A 21,313-nucleotide genomic window follows, 5' to 3' on the forward strand; every position below is an offset into this window, starting at 1 on the left:
GCAAAGCAGAGCTTTAGTTATGCATAACAATTTCTTAGTGACTCTGAAGCCAGGTACTGTCTTAGGCACTTTTGTATATATTACTTATTTCATTTGAGAAAAAAATAGTTACCATAGGAATTTCACCATGAATGTTCTATCATATGTTTAACCTTGATTTGGAATCTGATATATGTTTTTTAGAAGGCTATTTTTTTAAGAGTTTGCGCTTCTGACATCTGTTCTTCAGACACATCAGGGAGGCAAATATTAAATAGTAATTGTAAATAGCAAGTCATCTTCTCAAACCAAGCCAATCTTATTTTAAAATGTATTAAAGGTATGTAAAATAGTAATCCGCTGAGAACTAACAGAAGCACGTAGACATAATGCACATTTGGAGACTTTACCAATGGTATCACAACCAAGCCCACGTCGATAACTATTGTTGCTAATGGAAATGGCAAAAACACCTGAAAAGAGCAAAGTTTGAAAAAATATTAGATATGAACATCCATGAATGATAACTGCGTATTTATATAAATAAAAATGCAAAGATACAAACTAATTAAGGAAAACAGGCTAAATTAGCTGTAAAAGTTGAATAAACCTGGCTTAGAAGTCAGATAAATGCCTGAGTGAAAGGAGACGTTGAAGACTGCCATTGTCAGGCTGGAGGGAATGGGCATCTAGCATTTGACTGTTCATGAATGAAAATAACTAGAACCATTTTCTGATAAGATCACTATCTACTGATCTGGGTACCATGAATCTGTTAAGAGGGAGTTTCTAAGGCACAATAGAAGTAACAACAATCTTCTCTGGAAAATATCTCAAGGCAGTAAGAAATTCATGACAAAACAGAAAGACTATCCTCAGACTCTCTGTTACACAGGTAAATACTGACAGGTAAATGTTGTAACTTTATAGGCTCAGCATATTAAAAAAAAAATCAAGACAAAAATTTTAGCTAAAACAATTTTCCCTGTTTTATGTTTTGTTTTTGCTTTGCCAAAAGCCTTAAAGACCAGTCCCTGATACCTGCTTTGTATTAGAATTGTAAGAGTTCTCTACAATATTACCCAATCTAGGGAGAAAATCGATATAAGATGTAACTGATATGAATCTATATTCCCCAAAGATATATATTACACAGCTAGTCATAATTTATGAAACAAAACCCTTTAATTAGAGGATCATTTGTTGGGATTTAATCATTGAGAATGTCTTCTTGGCCGGGCACAGTTGCTCACGCCTATAATCCCAGCACTTTGTGAGGTCAAGGCAGGTGGATCATGAGATCAGGAGATCGAGATCAGCCTGGGCAACATGGTGAAACACCGTCTCTACTAAAAATACAAAAATTAGCTGGGTGTGGTGGCGGGCACCTGTAATCCCAGTTACTTGGGAGACTGAGGCAGGAGAATCTCTTGAACCTGGGAGGCGGAGGTTGCAGTGAACCAAGATCATGCCACTGCACTCCAGCTTGTCCAGCCTGGATGACAAGAGTGAGACTCTGTCTCAAAAAAAAAGAAAAAACAAAGAATCTCTTCTTAGTTTATAAAGCATCCCTGAAAAAGATACTTTATCATCTCATGGCTCAGTATCAGTTATCAAATAACTGAGAGAAAAGAAAAGAGCACTCCTGGGGGCATACAAGACAAATTTCAGCCACTTGTACTTAAGGCTGCCCTTGCCATCCTTTCTGATGCAAATGTAAGTTGAATAATAATATAAGCAATAATAGCCATCAATGTCAGACCTTGGATTGTTTGCATGCCTTAGCTTACTTAATACCTCCAACGTAAATAGGAGGTAGTATTATTTTTTCCCATTTTAGATCTGAAGAAACTGAGGTTCAGGGGTTCAATAACAAGACTAAACTCAGCTACTAGCCAAGCAACTGGGCTTGAGCCCAAAGCTCTTAATGATTATCTTACACTGTTATTTGTGTATAACAAATTTATCGTCCAGTTCATAACTTCTTTATAATTGTATTTATTAGGGTCAGTGATCTAACAAAAGTGTGGATCAGAAGACAGCAAAAGACATATTAAAAAGATGCAGCATGTGAAACTATACAGAGGGCAGATGTCAGGGAGGCACCTCCAAGGGGGACTATGGCCATCAGCCCTGCTCTAGATTAGATCTCTCTCCCTATGTGTTCTCTGAGCATCCTCTGCAGACCACTAGGTAGCAATCATCACACCATGATTTTTGGTTTACATGACTGTCCAGATAGATTATAACCTGCCTAAAAGCAGGAGCCAAGTCTTAATTCTTTTTCTACTCAGAGTACCTAGCAAGGTGCTTAAAATATGGTTGCTTCTTGACAACTAATACTCAAACACACAACAATTAAGAGATGACTGGATGGAAGAAGTTGAAAAGAAGACTGGAAAGGAAGGACATAAATCAACCATAGTTGGTGATGAGAACATTGCTTTCTTTCTCTCAACAGTTCTTTCTTATATTTTGTATTTAGTGAGAGTCAAACACTCCAAAAAGACTGCCTAGATTTGAATCTTGGCTCTAATCCATGCTGTGTGAGCTTGGGCAAGTGACTTAACGTTTCTAAATCTGTTTTCTTATCTGTAAAATGGAAATAACAATTGAATCCACCTTTTTATTACTAAGAGGATTAAAGGTGATCATCCAAGCAAAGCTTTGAACATCCTACCTAGGCAACCAAGATTATTTTATTATTCTGATAATCAGAGCGTCAGGGTCATCTTTCTCCAATAACATTCTTATGCTACCAAGTTTTGCTGCTTATTTCCTTTTCTACAATTAAGTGGTTGTCTCCTGTCCTGTGAAAAGTTTTTTTCATCCAGACTGAAAGTCAGTTTAAAATAAGTAAAGTTGAAAAGATGAAACTTGCCAACAAAGTAAATTGATGTTTCAGAACAGTGGATGTTATCACTTGTGACCTCACCTTGCCTCTTCTGTTTCCCATCTGCTAAATCTGACCCTGACTGTGGAAGACATTCATATGCATAACTAGTTACATAAGTAGACAAAATAACATCTGGTCAAAAGACTCATAATGATCTGTCCAAACACCCAGAGAACTATTTTTCTCTCTAATAAACCATTAAATGGAATCTAAGAGATTTTTATACTGCGTAACCTAGCCAATAAAAATGAAAATTAAAACCAAGACTAGATTATTCTTATGTGCTTCACAGTAACTGAGTATTCAGCAGATCTACTTATAGATGTTCTGATTATAATCTTAAATACAGTTATACTCAATATCTGTTATTTCACACAGAAAAGAATTAGAAATCCAATTTTACCTTATAAGGTATAGATAGATTGGGTTCCTGGTATCTCCGCCTTAGTAGTCCTATCATTAATAATATAGACCATAATGAACGCGTGAAAAAAATATAGTTTATCAAATCAATTAGACTTGTTAAGATAATTGCAAGGGATCCCAAAGTGACAAGTAGTAGCACAGCTGTAAATGGAGAGGAGTGACTATTAAGTGTATTAAACAGCAAAGGCAGCTGGCCCTCTTGGCTTGCAAGATATATTGGTCTCGATGATTTAAATATAGAAATCAGAATGTTGCTAAATAATGAGGTAGAAATAGCAAAAGGCATAATCCATGCTAATGAGGGAAAAACTCGATCAGCCCATGTGATAGCTACAGCATCTGCAGAAAAACAAAAATACACAAAAGAAAATGTGTTAAAAAAATACTAATGATAAACCTTTTAATATTATTTTAAAATAAGAACAGAAACTTAAGTAATTAATAACATTTAATTTGCTTAATTTTATTATTTCCTTAGTTACACCTACATAACACCTTATAAAAGTGTCTATTTGATCCCATCACACTGTATTGTAAATGGTCACCATATTATATGTCTTCCCCAATAGACCAAGAATGTTTTTGAGGGCAAGAATAATCCATTTATTTTCTACAAAACTAGTGGATCACTCTGTGACAGACATACAGTAGGCTTTCAATAAACACTTGTGAAATAAATTGATTTTGTTGCACGGATGATTGAATCCATGCTTATTTTCTAAAACTAGTTTATAGAGTCTTGATAGTTACATTCAGAGTCCAAAAAGCACAGTGCAGCACTACTGACACCGGAATAAGACTTTCCCACATCATGGCGCAATTTGAAATACTTAACAGAAAAAGGAACCATGTAGATGAAGAAAATAAGTTACACACCATTAAAAATATGTATGACATTTGGGACTTTTCTATAGACCAGTAGTTCTCAATTGGAGTTGAATTTACTCCTCAGGGTCATTTGGTAATATCTGGAGACTTTTTTGGCTGTCACAACTGGGAAGGTAGGAGGTTGCTGCTGGTATCTAGTGAGTAGAGGCCAAGGATGTTGCTAAACATCCTATAATGCACAGGACAATTCTCTACAACAAAAAATTATATAGTATAAAATGTTCATGGTACTAAGATTAAGAAACTAACCATTAGAGAATATTCTACTTTTTTTTTTTTTTTTTTTTTTGCTTAAAGATAAAGGATCTTATGAGCACTAATTTAATAAAAGTCCACAGGAAAAAAACGCAACTGTGAAGAAGAGCATCCATTGTTTGTGAGAACCCACTTGATTCAGTTCATATTATGTGGATATATGCTAGGACAGATCACTCAGTCAGAGAGAAACAAATTCTCAGTTTTTCAATGGAATGAGCACAATGGGGCCTGAGGTCCCTGGAGGTAGGTGTCCTTGGAGCCTATGCTCTTGTGCCAAGGTTGGTTTCCAGGGGTACTTTTGGGACATCAACATACTGGCTTATAACACAAGGTAGGACTTCCCAAATGTGACAAAATTAAAATATCATTAATAGCTCTTGTTCTTAAAGATGCTTATTTTTTGTAACCTTTTTTAAATAGCCTCAACTGCTATTTCACTTTTTTCCTTAGTGCTATTCTACAACTTTGGATCTTCCTTAAAAATATCTCCTGTCTCATTTATTGTTCTTCTCAGGAAGATATTGTTGGTTGTTTCTCCTGGACACCCATACCTCCACAAATTCCACATTTTCAGTCACATTTCCAGAATATTTCTTTCCAGTAATGCAAAGGAAATTCCCCTTCAGTTTCCCAGTGTGCATTCTACAGACGTGGTTAGTTATAACTTGAGGAGGATCAGGTGCAGCTCTGTCAGTGCTGGCTGGCAAAAACTATACATCTTTCTACATCATCTTTAGCTCTATGCCACAAGGGATGTTTTTTCTTTGTTACTCTTTCCACATGTTGTTTCTTTTCTTTTAAAAATGATTTCGTGTATGTTTTGGGTGAAAAGTAAAATAAATGGCACTGAAGCACATGAAGTGAAAAGTAAATGTCCCTCTCCTTGCCAGCCTCCCATTCATGCGGAGCAAAGGTAACCACCATTAACAGCTGTTTGGATCCTCTTCTAGAAATTTTATATGAATGTATAAACATCTATTAGGCTTGTATATGAGTGTGCACGTATGTGTATGCTCACTTAGGCTTGCTTTTGCACTTTCATCTTGCTCTTATTAGTACATTTGCATGCATCTAATTATTCTAGCAAATTCTCAGTATTCCATTATATAACTGTCAATGAGTTTATCTACCCATTTCATATTGTTTTATTTGTAGTTTATTTTCAATTTCTTGCTAATATAAAAGGGATTTAATGAAAACACTCATGCCTCCTATTCTTGATATTTGTTCAAGTCTCCTTAGAGTAAATTCTTAGAAGTGGGGCTTGTGAGTCCAAAGGTATATACATTTTAAAATAAGGATGATATTACAAAATTGCCCTCTGAAAATAATTGCATCAATTTACCAATAAACGATTCTAAAATTCTCACTTTCTCTTCAAAATTCTTTAATTATTATTTTTAATTTATGTATTTATTTATTTATTGCCTATCACTGGCTATCTTTTCAAAATTCTTAACCGTATCTGGGTACTTGGGACCAGCTACTTTTAGGCTTCATCTGGACAGGGAAACCTCAGCTTCTGCTTCCATAAAATGTATTTACTGTTTTAGATTATCTTATCCTATGCCAGTTTTCTCTAGTTTTAAATATGGCATGGAACTCTCAAGAAAACCAAATGTGAGCACCCCTGTCAGCAGTGTGTGGCAGGACTTTAGGAACAATGAAATCCTCAGTTTTCAAAGCTGGGACAGGGCTCCTCACTAAGGCATTTCCATACACCTTGTTCTAGAAGAACACCCTTCCCTTCTCAGTTATGAAACTTATTGATAATAAAGGCTATTTTTTTTCCTAAGAGAAAAATAGGTGAAGAAACAAGTCAGAGCTCTGACACGGACACAGACAAAAACATTACATAATTAATACCATTGTTTCTTTTTTTATCTAAACCACAAATATTAGAATCTAATTTTGTCACAGCCTGGTGTAATTCTTTCAATGTTCCTTAAATAAAATGTAGCATCCAATTCATGCCACATCATAGATAGTCTATATTCATCTGGAAATTTTTCGTATTTCTTACATACACCTGTTTGATTGAAAAAATGCATCCCTTAATTGTTAAAATTTCTTAATTTAAGAACCTATATTTGGGCCTTGTGGCTCATGTCTGTAATCCCAGCACTTTGAGAGGCCAAGAGGGAGAATCACTTGAGGTCAGACCAGCTGGCCAACATGACAAAAGCTTATCTCTACTAAAAATACAAAAATTAGCCAGGTGTGGTGGCCCATGACTGTAATCCCAGCTACTCAAAAGGCTGAGACACAAGAAGCGCTTGAACCTGGGAGGCGGAGGTTGCAGTGAGCAAGATTGTGCCACTGCACTCCAGCCTAGGCAACGGAGCAAGACTCTGTCTCAAAAAAAAAAAAAAAAAAAGAAAGAAAACAAACAAACAAACAAAAAACAAACAAAAAGACACTATTTTTTATTATATAAATTTTGCACTTTAAAGAAAATTTAAAATATTCAGTGCAAACAATAAAGTAAAAATCACATACAATATCATTCCCATTGATCACCATTGTTAACTACTTATTTACTGTTGTATATCATTATATACATCCTGACTTTTTCCTCATTATTGAATTATAAACATTGTCCCTTTTCTTCAAGTATCCATCAACAATATCATCTTTTACAAATCACAAAATGTTCTATTATATAGATTTCCCATAAATTTTTTATTTGTTTCAAGCTTATTGGATATTTTTATGGTTTTTAATTTTTTGCTATCATACATAAAGCTATGATTACTATACCTATACATACATTTTTTCATGTATGACTGATTATTTTCTTAATTTAAATTTCTTGTGCAATAAACATGCAGCTATTTGGACTCAAAAACATTAATTTAGAATTTAAACAAAAAGTCTAAAGATGATACGCCTAAAAAAATAAACATTGTAGCCAAATTACAAGTGATGATGGTCAAAACACTTCATGAGTCATCCACACATGCCAAAACCTTTGTGCCACCTACAAAATTGCTCTAACCATTATGACACCAAAGGAGATATTCATGACTTTTTAACAATCCGTATGGACGGAGCACTGGTAGTCATATCAGATGCCAGCTTCAATGAACCGTAACAACGGTGCTAGCTGACCAGCAGCCCCAACCACACCCACAATTAACTTTGTAAATTTATTCTTTACATAATCAAGGTAGTTAATAAATCACTGCTTGTTCTGATCTGAATTTGCATTTGGTTTGTTCCCACAGACACTCAGAAGCTTGATTCATCTAGTTTATAGGTCCCTAAGATACCTAGACCATTATGAATCAGCACTGATACCATATGGCAGCACCCTGCAGGGCAGTAACATGAGAATTGAGGCAAAGTTTACCAGAATTTTATATCAAAATCTCCCTTAGGTTTGCCTCCATGCCTCAAAGATTCACCAAAACAATAATAGCTGCTCAAAAGAGATTAGTCCTAAAGGTACGGGGAGATAGGTTTATCTCGTGAGGTGGTATAATGCTGGCTTGAGGAAATTACTAGTCTTCCACTTTCCCTGTTTCTCATTTCTTTCCAAATTTCCTTTTATTCCTTGAATCGGTTACTCATTTTTCAATGTATATTTATTTAAATTTTTCTCATTCTTTTATTCTTTATTCTACAATTTGATCTCTAATATAGCTATTTTTTGGTCAGATTTCCAATATGTTCAGCACCCTTTGCCACCATAAATTTTAGAGTTGCTCATGGTAAACCATATTGTTTTAACATCAATATTAATTATATGCATCAATTGAACATTAGCATCTACTCTTTTAACCGCCAATATTCTACATTTCAAATTGATCATTTTTTGTGACACCTAGAAAAACATTGAGACTCAAACAGTTTAAAAGTTTTAAAATAGATGTAAACAGTGATTACACAGTGTCACTCTGTTGAGATGAGATCATGAAAGGAATACTAATATTTTGAATCTGTTCTACACCATACATCAACATTATATACATCTTTCCATATTATTAGAAAAGGCATAACCATGCTTAAAGATGAATCTCCTTTCTAAGACAAATCATTCACTTTGGCCCTCTGTTATTTTAGAAAGTTATAAGTTGATTCTATATATAGAATAATGAACAGTAAACAGTGGTCCTGACTGGTGAAATGATAGTTATGTTGAAAGGACCAGCGCTTTATTTATTGTTTTAGCCATTTGCATACAAACCTGAAGAGAGAATTTCCCTGGGTGTCAGAACAGTCAGATAGGAAATGTTAACCAGTAAATAAACTACAGTCACCAGAGGTAACGCAGTAAATATGCATTTGGGAATTGTTGTTCTGGGTTTCTTCAGCTCCCCTATAACACAAAAGAGGACACAACCGTAATTGGTAACATTATTTCTAAAATTCATTATTTTTGGATTATTATTTTTGTATTTGTATAAATTAATGGGGTACAAGCATGATTTTATTACATGGATAGATTGTGTGGTGGTCAAGTCAGGGTTTTAGTGTATCCATCACCTGAATAACATACATTGTACCTATTAAGTAATTTTTCATCATCCACCTGTCTACTCCCTTTCCCTTCCAAGTCTCTGTGGTTCATCATTTTACTCTCTACATCCATAAGTACACATTTTGTAGTTAATTATGAGTGAGAAGGTATAATATTTCTCTTTCTATTTTTGAGTTATTTCACTTAGGATGATGGTCTCCAGCTGCATTCATGTTGCTGAAAAAGACATGATTTCATTCTTTTTTATGGCTCTGTAGTATTCTGTGGTGTACACACACACACACACACACACACACACACACACACACTAGTGTTGTGATAAACATGAGTGCAGATATCCTATTGATTTATTTTCTTTTGGGGAGATACCCAGTAGTAGAATTGCTGGATCAAATTGTAGTTCTATTTTTAATTCTTTGAGAAATCTCCATACTGTTTTCCATAGACATTATACTAATTTACATTCCCACCAACATCGCTCCATGTGTCAAGAATTGGGCTAGGCTCTTCCTATTCATTCAGCCACTACCACTACACATACACTAAAATGCACACACACACACACACACACACACACAAGCACACACACTGGTGGACTGCTACACACCAAGCTGCCTAATATAGTTAAATGAAGAAAAATATGAAATATGCTTCATTTTCTCCATAGATGGTAAAATTTTTGAAGAAAGACTTAAGAATGAAAAATGAAATCGGAGCCCATAAATCCTGTACCATTTGAAGCCCACTTATGTTTTTAGCCTCATCTATTAAGGCCTAGGCACTGAGTTTGGATAGTGGGAATACAATGGTGAGCAGAAACTACATGAAATTTGACCTCAAGAAGAAGAGCTACACATGAGTTAAATAATTGCATAAATAAAAGGTTAAAATAATAGTGACTATGGTAAGTGTCTATATGAAAAGAAGGTGCTATGGAGATATATTATGTGACAATGTGATAGTTTCTCTTGCTATCTGTGTTTTACATATAGACAGATATAGACAGACTGGCCTTTGCAGTTCCTCAACAATGTCCTATCCCTTCTTGCCATAGGTCTATTCTCTTATGCGGAATGTTCTTTTCTAGTTGCCTAGTTGACCCCTACCCTTCCTTCAGATTTCAGGAAAATAATTACTTGTGGGAAACTAGGAAAGGTAACTCTCTCCCTGGCTAGCAAAATTTTCCTATTATACATTTCTCATACTGTATATTGAAAGGAGTTAAAGAGCCCAACATAAATTATCTATACCTGTATGCTCTTGACCATTCCTTTATGCCAATATTAAGTGCAAAAAAAGGCCAAAAAGGTAATCTGGCATCATATAGAGTGGACTTTCTAGGACAGTTTTATTTTTAAATATTGTTCCATTCATCACACCATTTCCCCAAATTTTGTCCTACCCTGAGAATTGCTCTATGGTATGAAGAAATGGTCATCTATAACCATAATATACAATGGCACCCTGTGCCCTGCCCAGTGGCAAGGAACAAAGAACAGACATCCGATCCACTGGAAGCCAATCATTTTCAGTACACAAGAAAATTTATCTCAAGAATTTGAACCAAAGGTCAAGAGAAAAGCAACGTAATGGTGTTAAAAAAGAAAGGAAGGCCGGGCGCGGTGGCTCACGCTTGTAATCCCAGCACTTTGGGAGGCCGAGGCGGGCGGATCACGAGGTCAGGAGATCGAGACCACGGTGAAACCCCGTCTCTACCAAAAATACAAAAAATTAGCCGGGCGTGGTGGCGGGCGCCTGTAGTCCCAGCTACTCGGAGAGGCTGAGGCAGGAGAATGGCGTGAGCCCGGGAGGCGGAGGTTGCAGTGAGCCGAGATCGTGCCACTGCACTCCAGCCTGGGCGACAGAGCAAGACTCTGTCTCAAAGTTTGTTTCTTTTTTTAATTTCTAGACCTTCCCTATTTTTTCATATTTATTTATTTATTTTATAGAGACAGGGTCTCACTATGTTGCCTGGACTGGTCTTGAACTCCTGGCCTTAAGCAATCCTCCAGTCTAGGCCTCCCAAAGTGCAGATTAAAAATGTGAGTCACCACTTCCAGTCTGCTTCCCTATTTTTTGTTGCTTCCTAAGATTGGTTGCTCAAATATTCCTTAAAATATAGCATTATCCTTCTAGTAAGTTCCCCTTTTATTGTTTAAGTTAATGTGTGTGGGTTTCTGCTACTTAAAACCAAATCCCCTTTACTAATAAATATCTATCATTTGGCTATATCAAATTTCTTCCATCTGTGTCTGCCCAGGGTTTGGATCTAATGCCCATGGGGTACACTAATCTGAGCTGATTAAGAACTTGAATGGTAAAAAATTAGAAGGTTTTAGTTTTAAGCCTGCCTGCACCACTTACTAGTTGTGGGACATCTGGACAATGTATTGGCTGTCAAGGTTTCAATCTCCTTATAGTGAAAACTGTAGGGACAACAAAATTCCAATCCTAGTGTTTAGCATATAATAAGTACTGAATAAATGGTTGTTGTTAATTACTATAGTTATTAAAGCTTTGGGACAAACAAAAGGGCAATTTTTTGGATTAACTGTTCTTTCTTCTGAGCCTTTTACTTGTTCTCATTATGTACTTGATTTGTAAAGAGGAGATGGAGATTACAATTTAATTTATAATAAAAAGTTATAATAGCCAGACAGGCGACAAATATCCTTGACTCTTGAACTTAAAAGATGGGTATTCCGGCTGGGTGTGGTGACTTACGTCTGTAAACCCAGCACTTTGGGAGGTCAAGGCAGGTGGATCACTGGAGCCCAGAAGTTCAAGGCCAGCCTGAGCAACATGCCAAAACCTCATCTCTACTAAAAATCCACACACACAAAAAATTAGCTGGGCATGATGGTGAGTGCCTGTAGTCACAGCTACTTAGGAGGCCGAGGTGAGAGAATCAATGAAGCCCAGAAGGTCAAGGCTGCAGTGAACTATGATTGCACAGCTGCACTCCAGCCTGGGAGATAAAAAATAAAAAAAAAAATTTTTAAAGATGGGTATTGCTACACCTTGCAAAGTCGCCTGTCTACAAACCACTATTTTGCAGGTAGAAGGGTTACTTAAAACTTAGATGTACTTAAGACTTATTTTGTAAATTAACAACTCCAGCACACACTGAAATTCCTCCAACTTTTGTTCACCCCTAGCGGCTTGTGAGGAACTCCATAATAGTTTATAGGTCAGTATGAATAAATTCTGTAAATATATTTTCAGCTGACAATAATTATCTAACAATGAAACATCTCTGCAATGGGATACAATGAAACTGGCTCAAATAAAAATCCAGAAATATTGCTTCTAGCCTTGAAAGCAAGAAACAATGAGAAACGTCTGCTCGTTATGCCAGCTGCTGAAATTGGCCCATTTAATCACAAGCCACACAAAACAGTAATCTCTTCATAGCTTTCTTTTCTCAATACCTTATTTTTAACTCAATGCAAACTGACTTCCTCTCATGTTCAAAATTCACCAATGACTTCTTACACTATCAATGATGGTGCTCCAACCAGTCCTCATGCTCCTTGACTTCTGAAGCGTTTAACCAGATAGATTATTCCCCACTTTTTGAAACATATTGCGATTTTCCTCTGTAACACTCTGAGCCTTCTCTGGCTTCCTCACTGAATCTTCTTTCTCTACCTCCTGCTTAAAAGTTGGCATTGTCCAGTCATCTGTCTCCTTCCAACCCTATGCCATTTTGTCTTTCATCTTTCTATGTACTTGCCTTAGTAATCAACCCTATGTATTTTGTCCTTCGTCTCTCTATGTACTTGCCTTAATAATCATATCTAATACCAAGACTCTCAGATGGAAACCATTTTGTAGTCACCCGAGGTTGCATGCCTTGTCTTATATCTACACTGCATGCTTCTATTCTCCACGGCTTCACTCATATTTTTCTGGAATTTTGTGGATTCAATTCAAATTGCCACTTTTCCACTCAGTGACAGCAAAAAGTGACCTTTCTATTGATTTCCAAGGTAATTATATTGTTCCGTTACAGCTATCTATTAAATACTGTATCAAATTATTTGTTTATAAGGCACAGAATTATAGTGATTTTAAACCATGATGTACATTTTTCAGAAAATAAAAAAGAGGCTACAAAGGAGAAAATACTTGCTATAGTTGGCAATGGCAGACCCAAATCTAGGTATTGCCTCTCCCACTAGATTGTAAGCCTCTTTGATAAAGACTGTATCTTACTCATCTTGGGGCACCAGTACAGGGTTTTAAAAATAGTCTTTGAAAAGATAGTGGCTACTCCAATGATTTCACAAATAATAGATAAATTAGTAGTGGGGGACCTGAGATTAGAAAAAGTTTTATTCAGTAGTTAAGAGTCTGATACATATATAAATAACAAGGAAAAGACTGATTTTTTAGAAAAGATTGAAAGTGAGAAAAAATGAAATAAAAGAATGTGAAAAGTCCTTAAGGGGATGGGAGGGAAAAGATAAAGAATTCAAGGGAAAAGACCGACTTTGAAAATAAAAAGATGAAAACTTCTGTCTAACATTGAAGGGAAGGGTATATAGCCTCAGAGCAATCTATAATATCTATGCTTCTCTACTCTTTAAAGATACTTAAGAACCTACAAAGAACAAAAAACAGAACTACCATTTGACCCAGCAATTCCACTACCGCATCTCTACCCACAAGAATAGAAATTTTTATATCAAAAAGACCTCCGCACTAGCATGTTTATTGCAGGACTGTTCACAATAACAAAGTCATGGAATCAACCTAAGTGTCCATCAAGGCATGATTGGAGTTTTTAAAAATGTGGTGTATACACACCATGGAATACTATGCAGCCATAAAAAGAATGAGATCATGTCTTTTCCAGCAACATGGATGCAACTAGAGACCATCATCCTAAGAGAAATAATTCAAAAACAGAAAATCAAATACTGCATATTCTCACTTATATATGGGATCTAAACAGTGAGTACATATGGATATACAGAGGAAATTGTGACACTGAGGATTCCAAAAGTGGGGAGAGTGGATGGGGGGTAAGGGTTGAAAAATTTCCTATTGGGTACAGTGTTCACTGTCAGGGTGATGCCTATACTAGAAGCCCAGACCTCACTATTATACAAATAAATCTATGTAACAAACCTGTACGTGATCCCTGAATATATAAAAATAACAATGCTTAAGAGCACAGTAAAAGTGCAAGGCAAAATCCAGCACTTGTTGTTCTGCTCTGATGTCCTGAGTGAACCAAGAAGGTGCTGTTCCACTTCGGCACCCACTTCAGTCAGCTGCACAGTGCTGTCATTGCAGACAAGGGGTCTGAATTGCTGGAGAAGTTCCTGTTTCGGGTGTCCAGGGACTACTTCTCTGGAGGGTAGGGGAAGGAAGTGAGCCTCTTTCAGGCTCCTATAATCCTGCTTACAGTATCTTTGCATTGTTGGCTAATTTATTACTTATTTATTTATTTTTCTTTTTTTGAGACAGGGTCTCACTCTGTAGCCCAAGCTGGAGTGCAGTAGTGCAATCATAGCTTACTGCAGCCTCAAACTCCTGGGCTCAAGCGATCCTCCCACCTCAGCCTCAAAGTAGCTAGGACTAAAAGTGTGCACTTCCACACTCAGATAATTTTTTAAGAAATCTGAGGAGGCGTCCAGGTGCAGTGGCTTATGCTTGTAATCCCAGCACTTTGGGAGGCGGAGGCAGAGGCATGTGGCTCACATGAGGCCAAGTGTTCCAGAACAACCTGGCCAACATGGTGAAACCCTGTCTCCACTAAAAATACAAAAATAAGCCGGGCATAGTGGTGCACACCTGTAGTTCCAGCTACTCTGGAGGCTGAGGCAGGAGAATCTCTTGAACTCAGGAGGAGGAGGTTGCAGTGAGCTGAAGTCATGCCACTGTACTCTAGCCTGGGCAACAAGAGGAAAACTCTGTCTCAAAAAAAAAAAAAAAAAAAAAAAACTGAGGAGAAGGAGCTCACTATTTTGCCCAGGTGGTCTCAAACTCCTAGACTCAAGTAATCCTCTCATTTCGGCCTCTCAAAGCATTGGGATTATAGGCATGAGCCATCACACCCAGCCCTATTTTAGCTTTTAAATGCATCCAAGGTTGCTGTAGGGTGACTGCTTTTATAATGCACACATGAAAATTATAGCTTTATTATTAATTAGAATGCTTGATGTGAAAATGGTCAAGTGCAAGTAAAATCAATTTGTAGTATTACATTCATCAATGAAAGGAAAAAATTATAATAAAATACAAAACATAACTCCAAAAGTAAGTAAATAAAAATACTTAGAGCCTCAATGCATCATACCTACCTACAACACAAACATAGTCTGGCATTGGATCATTCCTGGATTTACAGTTTCATGGGTGGGGAATATTTTCACAACCCCAGCATTCATCCATTAACAGAAATGAAACAGATTAACACAGAAGTCCCGTATCTGTGGTCCCAGAAAGGAAAGTTGAAAAAGAGAAGTCGTTCAATCAAATAAGTGCCTTAGAATAAACAGGAAAACAATTAAGAGTAGGTAACAAGTGCCAGGCTGGCGTGATCTGATTCAGAAAGTCACAAAGAAGAAAGAAACATTAAATCATTTAAGACTCAAAATACAACAAATGATATGCATTTCATATTGTATGCAATAAGTCATGATTTTAGATTTTTTTTCCTCAATGGATTGTTACCTGCTATAAGCGTAAAGCATGCCCCGCCTGAATATGCAAAATATCCTTGGAAGATGGCTTGTATAAGGTGAGAAATATCTGGAAATTCAGCATCAAAAGCATTCTGAAACCGTTCTACGTTCTCCTTTTTCCCTCTTATCAGGAACACTACTCCAGTTAGGGAAATGAAGCTAAGTATGGACACTTTCAGCACTGAGCTAGCTATCTGAAGCCAAGTCACTTCTTTCACACCACGAGAAATCAGAATTCCTACAATCCACAACATGGCCAATGCCAGACATTTCTTAGGCAGCTTTGGGGCAGAGCAGCTTGGAAAAAAAGGCTGAATGCTGTGCTCAGCGAGGAGCAGAGCTTGGCCAGCAACTACCCCTGACCCCAGAAACAAGGATGTCCAGAGATTCAAAAAAGCAACCGTGGAGCCAAAGTATCTCTTGAGAAAATAGTATTGAGCTCCACTGCATGGGAAGCTTATACTTATCTCTGCAGAGCAAAGAGTTGATGTCATGGCCAGTATGGCACAGCCAGCCCAAACGCACAGGGAGACTCCCACATTCATGCAAGAGTATGCCAACACGCCTTTGGGGGACACAAAAATTCCTGCACCAATGATATTAATAAGCAAAAAACTCGTGCCCCAGCAATATCCAAACACTCTCTTGAGCTGTATTTTCTCCCCTCTATCCATTGTAATTGAAGAGTTTTAAAATTCTATATAAATTACAATTCTAGATTTTCCTGCCTATGTAGCTGCAAAGGATGTTGGTGGATTCCTGAAATAAAATAATGCTGTCCTTTCTGTTCCATTTTCATTAAGTACAGCCTGGTTTTAATAATTAACAAAATAGAGGTGGAAGGTGGGGACAAAAAATAATAAGTAACAAAATATATGTGACACATTCAATAAAATAGACCAAGATGTAGAAGGGTTTGGTCTGACTTGTCTTTCAATTATTATCAAAAGAATGCATTCAGATTTTTTTTAAAAAAAGGAATTCCCAAGAAGACATGGATTACAGTGCAAAGTTGGGGCTTCCTATTCTATTTCACTGCTTCCCAAATGCCTTCCCAGTTCCCTCCTCTGGAAACAATCATTTTATTTTATTATTTTATTTTATTTTTTGAGACAGAGTCTCACTCTGTCACCTGGGCTGGAGTGCAGCCTTGACCTCCTGGGCTCAAGTAATTCTTCCACCTTAGCCTCCCAGGTAGCTGGGACTACGGGCATGAGCCACCACATCTGGCTAAGGTTTTTGGTGGTTGTTGGTTTGTTTTTGGTGGTGGTTGTTTTGTTTTTTGGTAGAGATGGGGGGAGTCTCACTTTGTTGCCCAGGCTGGTTTTGAACTCCTGTGCTCAAGTGATCCTCCCACCTTGTCTCCCAAAGTCCTGGGATTAGAAGCCAATCATTTTAAAGTATGTATGGTTTTAGATCTTTTTGGTGGTTGCCTTCATAGCTCTAAATAATATAAAAAGACTTTTATTTCTAAATATCTCAACTTTAGAAAGCAAATACTGACCTCTTCCCATGAGCACTGAGGAATTAGCTCGCTGTCCGTTTACTGCCTTGACTCCCTCTTCTTCACATTTTTTTAAATCACTAAGCTTTCAGGAAGCAATTTTATCAGGCTTGTATTACCAGAAGCTAATTAGCAAAGCAAGGGAGGGAAATGCTCTGAAACATAAGCCTGTCTTTTAACCAGTCACCTATCATTCTGGTAGCCTTAGTCACATACAGAAAATTGTGAACAGAAAGTACAAGAGAAAGAAGACCTGGCCCCAGGGGCAGAGGGAAGGAGGGTCCTAACCATCTTGTCCTAACCTACAAGTCTAGGGCCTTAGTAGCTCCCACATTTGTTGACTTTATAATGCAAAGCCCTGTCCTGAGAATTTCCAAAGTCTCATAAGCCTGGAGCACATATAAGCCTAGGAAATAAATATTTCTGTCTCCCTCTCTCTCTCTGTCTGTCTGTCTCTTTTTAAGCTGGGACTAGAGGGGTGCGCCATGACACCCGGCTAACTTTTGTGGGTTTTTTTTTTCAGTAGAGATAGGGCTTCCCCATGTTGGCCAGGCTGGTCTCAAACTCCTGACCTCAGGTGATCTACCTGCCTCTGCCTCCCAAAGTGCTGGGATTACAGGCATGACCCACTGCGCCCGGCCTAGTAAAGTATTTCTCAATTGTCCCCTAAGAATAAGTGAAAGTGAAATTGCTTGGTTTTGCTTTGGTTTGGGAAAACTGGCTATTTTCTGGCAGATTGCATCCAAGAAAATTCACTGATAATACTACATAGTGATATAGGGCTGGGTGCAGTGGGTGGCTCATGCCTATAATTCCAGTACTTTAGGAGGCCGAGATGGGCAGATCACCTGAGGTCAGGAGTTTGAGACCAGCCTGGCCAACATGGCAAAACCCCATCTCTACTAAAAATACAAAAATTAGCCGGGCACGGTGGTGCCCACCTGTAATCACAGCTACTAGGGAGGCTGAGGCAGGAGAACTGCTTGAACCCGGGAGGTGGAGGTTGCAGTGAGCTGAGTGCACTGCACTCCAGCCTGGGAGACAGAACCAGACTCTGTCTCAAACAAACAAACAAATAGAAAACTATATAGATTTCAGTAAACACAACTAGATCCATGTCCCAAATAAAACATGCCTTGTTTCTTCTCTCAGAGAGCAAGGACCTGGGAGTGTGAAAAGAATACCAGGAAATTCTCCATAAGATAGTGTTACTGAACCAGGCCTATTTTGTTCACAGCACAGTATGCCAATGACCAAGATGATGAGTTTTCCGAAAAAGAAAGGATTTATTCCTTTCTTTTTAAGCCAAGTGAAGAGATGGGAGTTCAGGTCTCAAATCTGCCCCCCTAAAGATGGGGTTTAAGAATATTTATGGGATTGAGGAGCAGGGTGGTCTGAGGCATGGAGAAAGGTGACTGAGGATAAGGAAAAGTGAGATAATTGATGTTCTGCGCAAGCACAGTCAAACTTCATGGCTCCTCATAGGATGGATGTTCAGAAAATGATAATGTTATCATGACATGAGGGTGCAGCTTATAAATGGCATCTTATAAATGGCACTCTGATGTCAAAAGATCACACATCGGACATTCGTGGAGGCTCACCCAGGTGGAGGGGTGGTGGTCTCACCTGGTTTAAACTAGAGAGGAGTTGACTCTAGTTTCCTGAAAAACAACGTAGGCAACTGCTACCATTGTGACCCATACGTACATCAGAGATGATATCTACAGGGAAGCTCAAGGGAGTCTTGTGATGTATTGCTTAGCTATGTGACATCCGTTTAGAGTTAGTAATCTTTTAAACCAGTGAAACTAGCTAAAAGCAAGCAAAGTGGGTTAAAGTTTGACAAACCTACTCAGTTCCGCCCTTGGCTGCAATAGAGACAAAGTAGAAGCATGGGACAAAGGTAGCCATTGTCCCACCAATAAATTCCCCACGTAACAATCTACTTTTAAGGAAGATAGTGAGGGAATCCACTACCCAAGCCTTGGATCTCACAACAGGAAAATAAATAAGTCCAGAAGAACCAGGGCCACCAAATGGGAGTGTGGTCATTTTGTAGTTGTTTCCTTGGCTATACTGAACCACGTTTTCCCAAATTCTCAATCAGAATGTATCATAAGGAAGATGTTTGTGTGAGATTTGGAGTACAGAAGTGAAACAGCAGTTGTATTGGTATTTCACGCTGATAAGAAATTTCCCCATGACCAAACTTCAGTCAGGCTCCTTCGAGCTCTCTTCCTGACCAGGCCTCATCCTTGGCCAGCTGAGCTCAGCTTAGCAAGAATCTCCTCACTCTTCATATGTAATCAAGCTCTTCTTGGTAACTGTCTATCCATTAACCCCCTCATTGTGTTCATTGGCTACAAATCCCCAGCTGTCTTTGCTGTATTTGGAGTTGAGCTCAGTTCTATACTGAAGTCTCTCTCCCTTATTTCAGTAGCTCAAATGAAATCTATCTTACCATTTTTAACAAACAGTGCAGGTTTTCTTTTACAACATTCATTGTTTAATATGTGATGACCCACATAATTGCTATCATTGTCGTGTATCTGCTAGCTTTCCTCATTAACGTGGGGTTGTGAGTGAGCACACAATTCCTCCACCTTCTGTGAGATCCTCGTTCAGCTTTTCCAGCTCCTGGGTCAAGCATGTATATTTAGTTCCATGATAATGGACCTCAACTTCTGCAAGATATCCACACCATTGAGGCCAGAGATAATGAGAACTGGCACAGATTTCAGTCCATCTTCTTGGTCTTCAACTCATGCCTATGAGTTTCAATTTGTTTTTGCTCTCCCTCACTTTTGCATATATTGCCCTTTCTGAATTACTTGAACTTCAAGTTCCCAGCATCAGACTTGAGGACAACAGCCTTGTAGAGACTGCCCAACTACCTCCCATAGTTGCTTAAGGTCAAATCTCTGTAACAGAGTAAATCCTGTTAACTTTTATAAATACCTAAAAAGATGATAAAGATAGAGATGATTCAGATATAGGTATAGACATAGATATAGAAAGACATAGATATAGATTTAGAGGCTCTGCTTCTAAATCTCCTTGATTCCTGACTAATATATGGAGCAAAAGGCTATGGCATGTTCTGCATCCCTGGTGCACTACAGTATTCAGGTAAGTCCATGACTCTGAAAATGAAGAACGTAAGACAAGAAATAGGCTAGGAGATCAATCCCCATTTCTCTTCACTTTCAAGAATATCGGAGATTCTCCAAACTCAGGAGATATATTCCTTGAAGCAGTGCCCTCTAGTCTAAGGAGGATATTCTTGGACATTCTGTGTGGGGCTACTATTATACATCAAAGAGGAAGATGTGTAAGTTATCCAATATTAGACTCAGCTGCATAGCTCCTTCAGTGCCCAGATGAGTATCTTTCACAGAGCATGTAGGTATGTTCAGCTTTTGGACAGGAACTTTAGAAAGCTAACTGAAAAACTGTCATGTTCGGATCATCTTGTAAATGACTTGTGAAACAGGAGACTGCAAACAAGAGAGGAGACATATTGAAGGGCATTAAGTGTTGCCACCTGAAGGTTTACAATTATATTTCTTTTTATCTTTATTTTTCTTTTTCTATAATTACAGTACTAAGAGAAGAACTGTCATGATGACAGGCCCGAAAGTGTCAATCTTAGAGAGTATACATTACTAACTCAATTGTACAGCTATGCAAAAAAATGTTTAAGGGTTTTAGGGAACTTGTCTATTTCATCTCTCTTGGAAGTAGAAGAGCCAGGATTTACATCTAGTCCTGGATTATCCAAAGCTCATGTTCTTTATAGGTATACCTCAAAAATTTTGCAGGTTCAGCTCCAGACCACCACAACAAAGTGAATATTGTAATAAAACAAATCACAGAAATATTTTGATTTCCCAATGCGTATAAAAGTTACGTTTATTCTATATTGTAGTCCTTTAAGTGTACAATAGAATTGTCCTTAAAATGTACATTCGTTATTTTTAAAATGCTTTATTGCTAAAAAAAAAAAAGCTAATAATTATCTGAGGCTTCAAGAAGTTGTAATGTTTCGCTGGTGGATGGTCTTACCTCAATGCTGATGGCTGCTGACTGATCAGGGTGGCGGTTGCAGAAGGCAGAGGTGGCTGTGGCAATTTCTTTTTTGGCTTTTTGTGTGGTTTTTCTTTGTTTGTTTGTTTTAT

The 21,313-nt window shown here is 37.7% G+C and overlaps 1 protein-coding gene across 1 annotated transcript; it reads right to left on the minus strand.

Moving 5' to 3' along the window:
• SLC7A13 (solute carrier family 7 member 13) lies at positions 1 to 16,405 on the minus strand. The gene is made up of 4 exons (XM_032758466.1): positions 15,618 to 16,405; positions 8,637 to 8,768; positions 3,279 to 3,640; positions 1 to 452 (listed from the first exon to the last, which is right to left on the minus strand). The coding sequence occupies exons 1-4, from the start codon at positions 16,300 to 16,302 to the stop codon at positions 180 to 182; spliced, it is 1,452 nt and encodes a 483-aa protein (XP_032614357.1). The 5' UTR covers positions 16,303 to 16,405; the 3' UTR covers positions 1 to 179.
• Between the last annotated feature and the right edge of the window lie 4,908 nt (positions 16,406 to 21,313).

This window comes from Hylobates moloch, unplaced genomic scaffold, assembly GCF_009828535.3.
Source record: "Hylobates moloch isolate HMO894 unplaced genomic scaffold, HMol_V3 SCAFFOLD_9, whole genome shotgun sequence".
NCBI lineage: Eukaryota > Metazoa > Chordata > Mammalia > Primates > Hylobatidae > Hylobates > Hylobates moloch.

Excerpts from the sequence above, each read along its gene's own strand:
- SLC7A13 (XM_032758466.1), bottom strand. The coding sequence starts at position 16,302 with ATGGATAGAGGGGAGAAAATACAGCTCAAGAGAGTGTTTGGATATTGC. Across the intron at positions 8,769-15,617 it reads ATGCTTTACGCTTATAGCAG|GGGAGCTGAAGAAACCCAGA; the intron begins GTAACAATCCAT and ends TTTGTGTTATAG. Across the intron at positions 3,641-8,636 it reads CAGGGAAATTCTCTCTTCAG|ATGCTGTAGCTATCACATGG; the intron begins GTTTGTATGCAA and ends GTTTTTCTGCAG.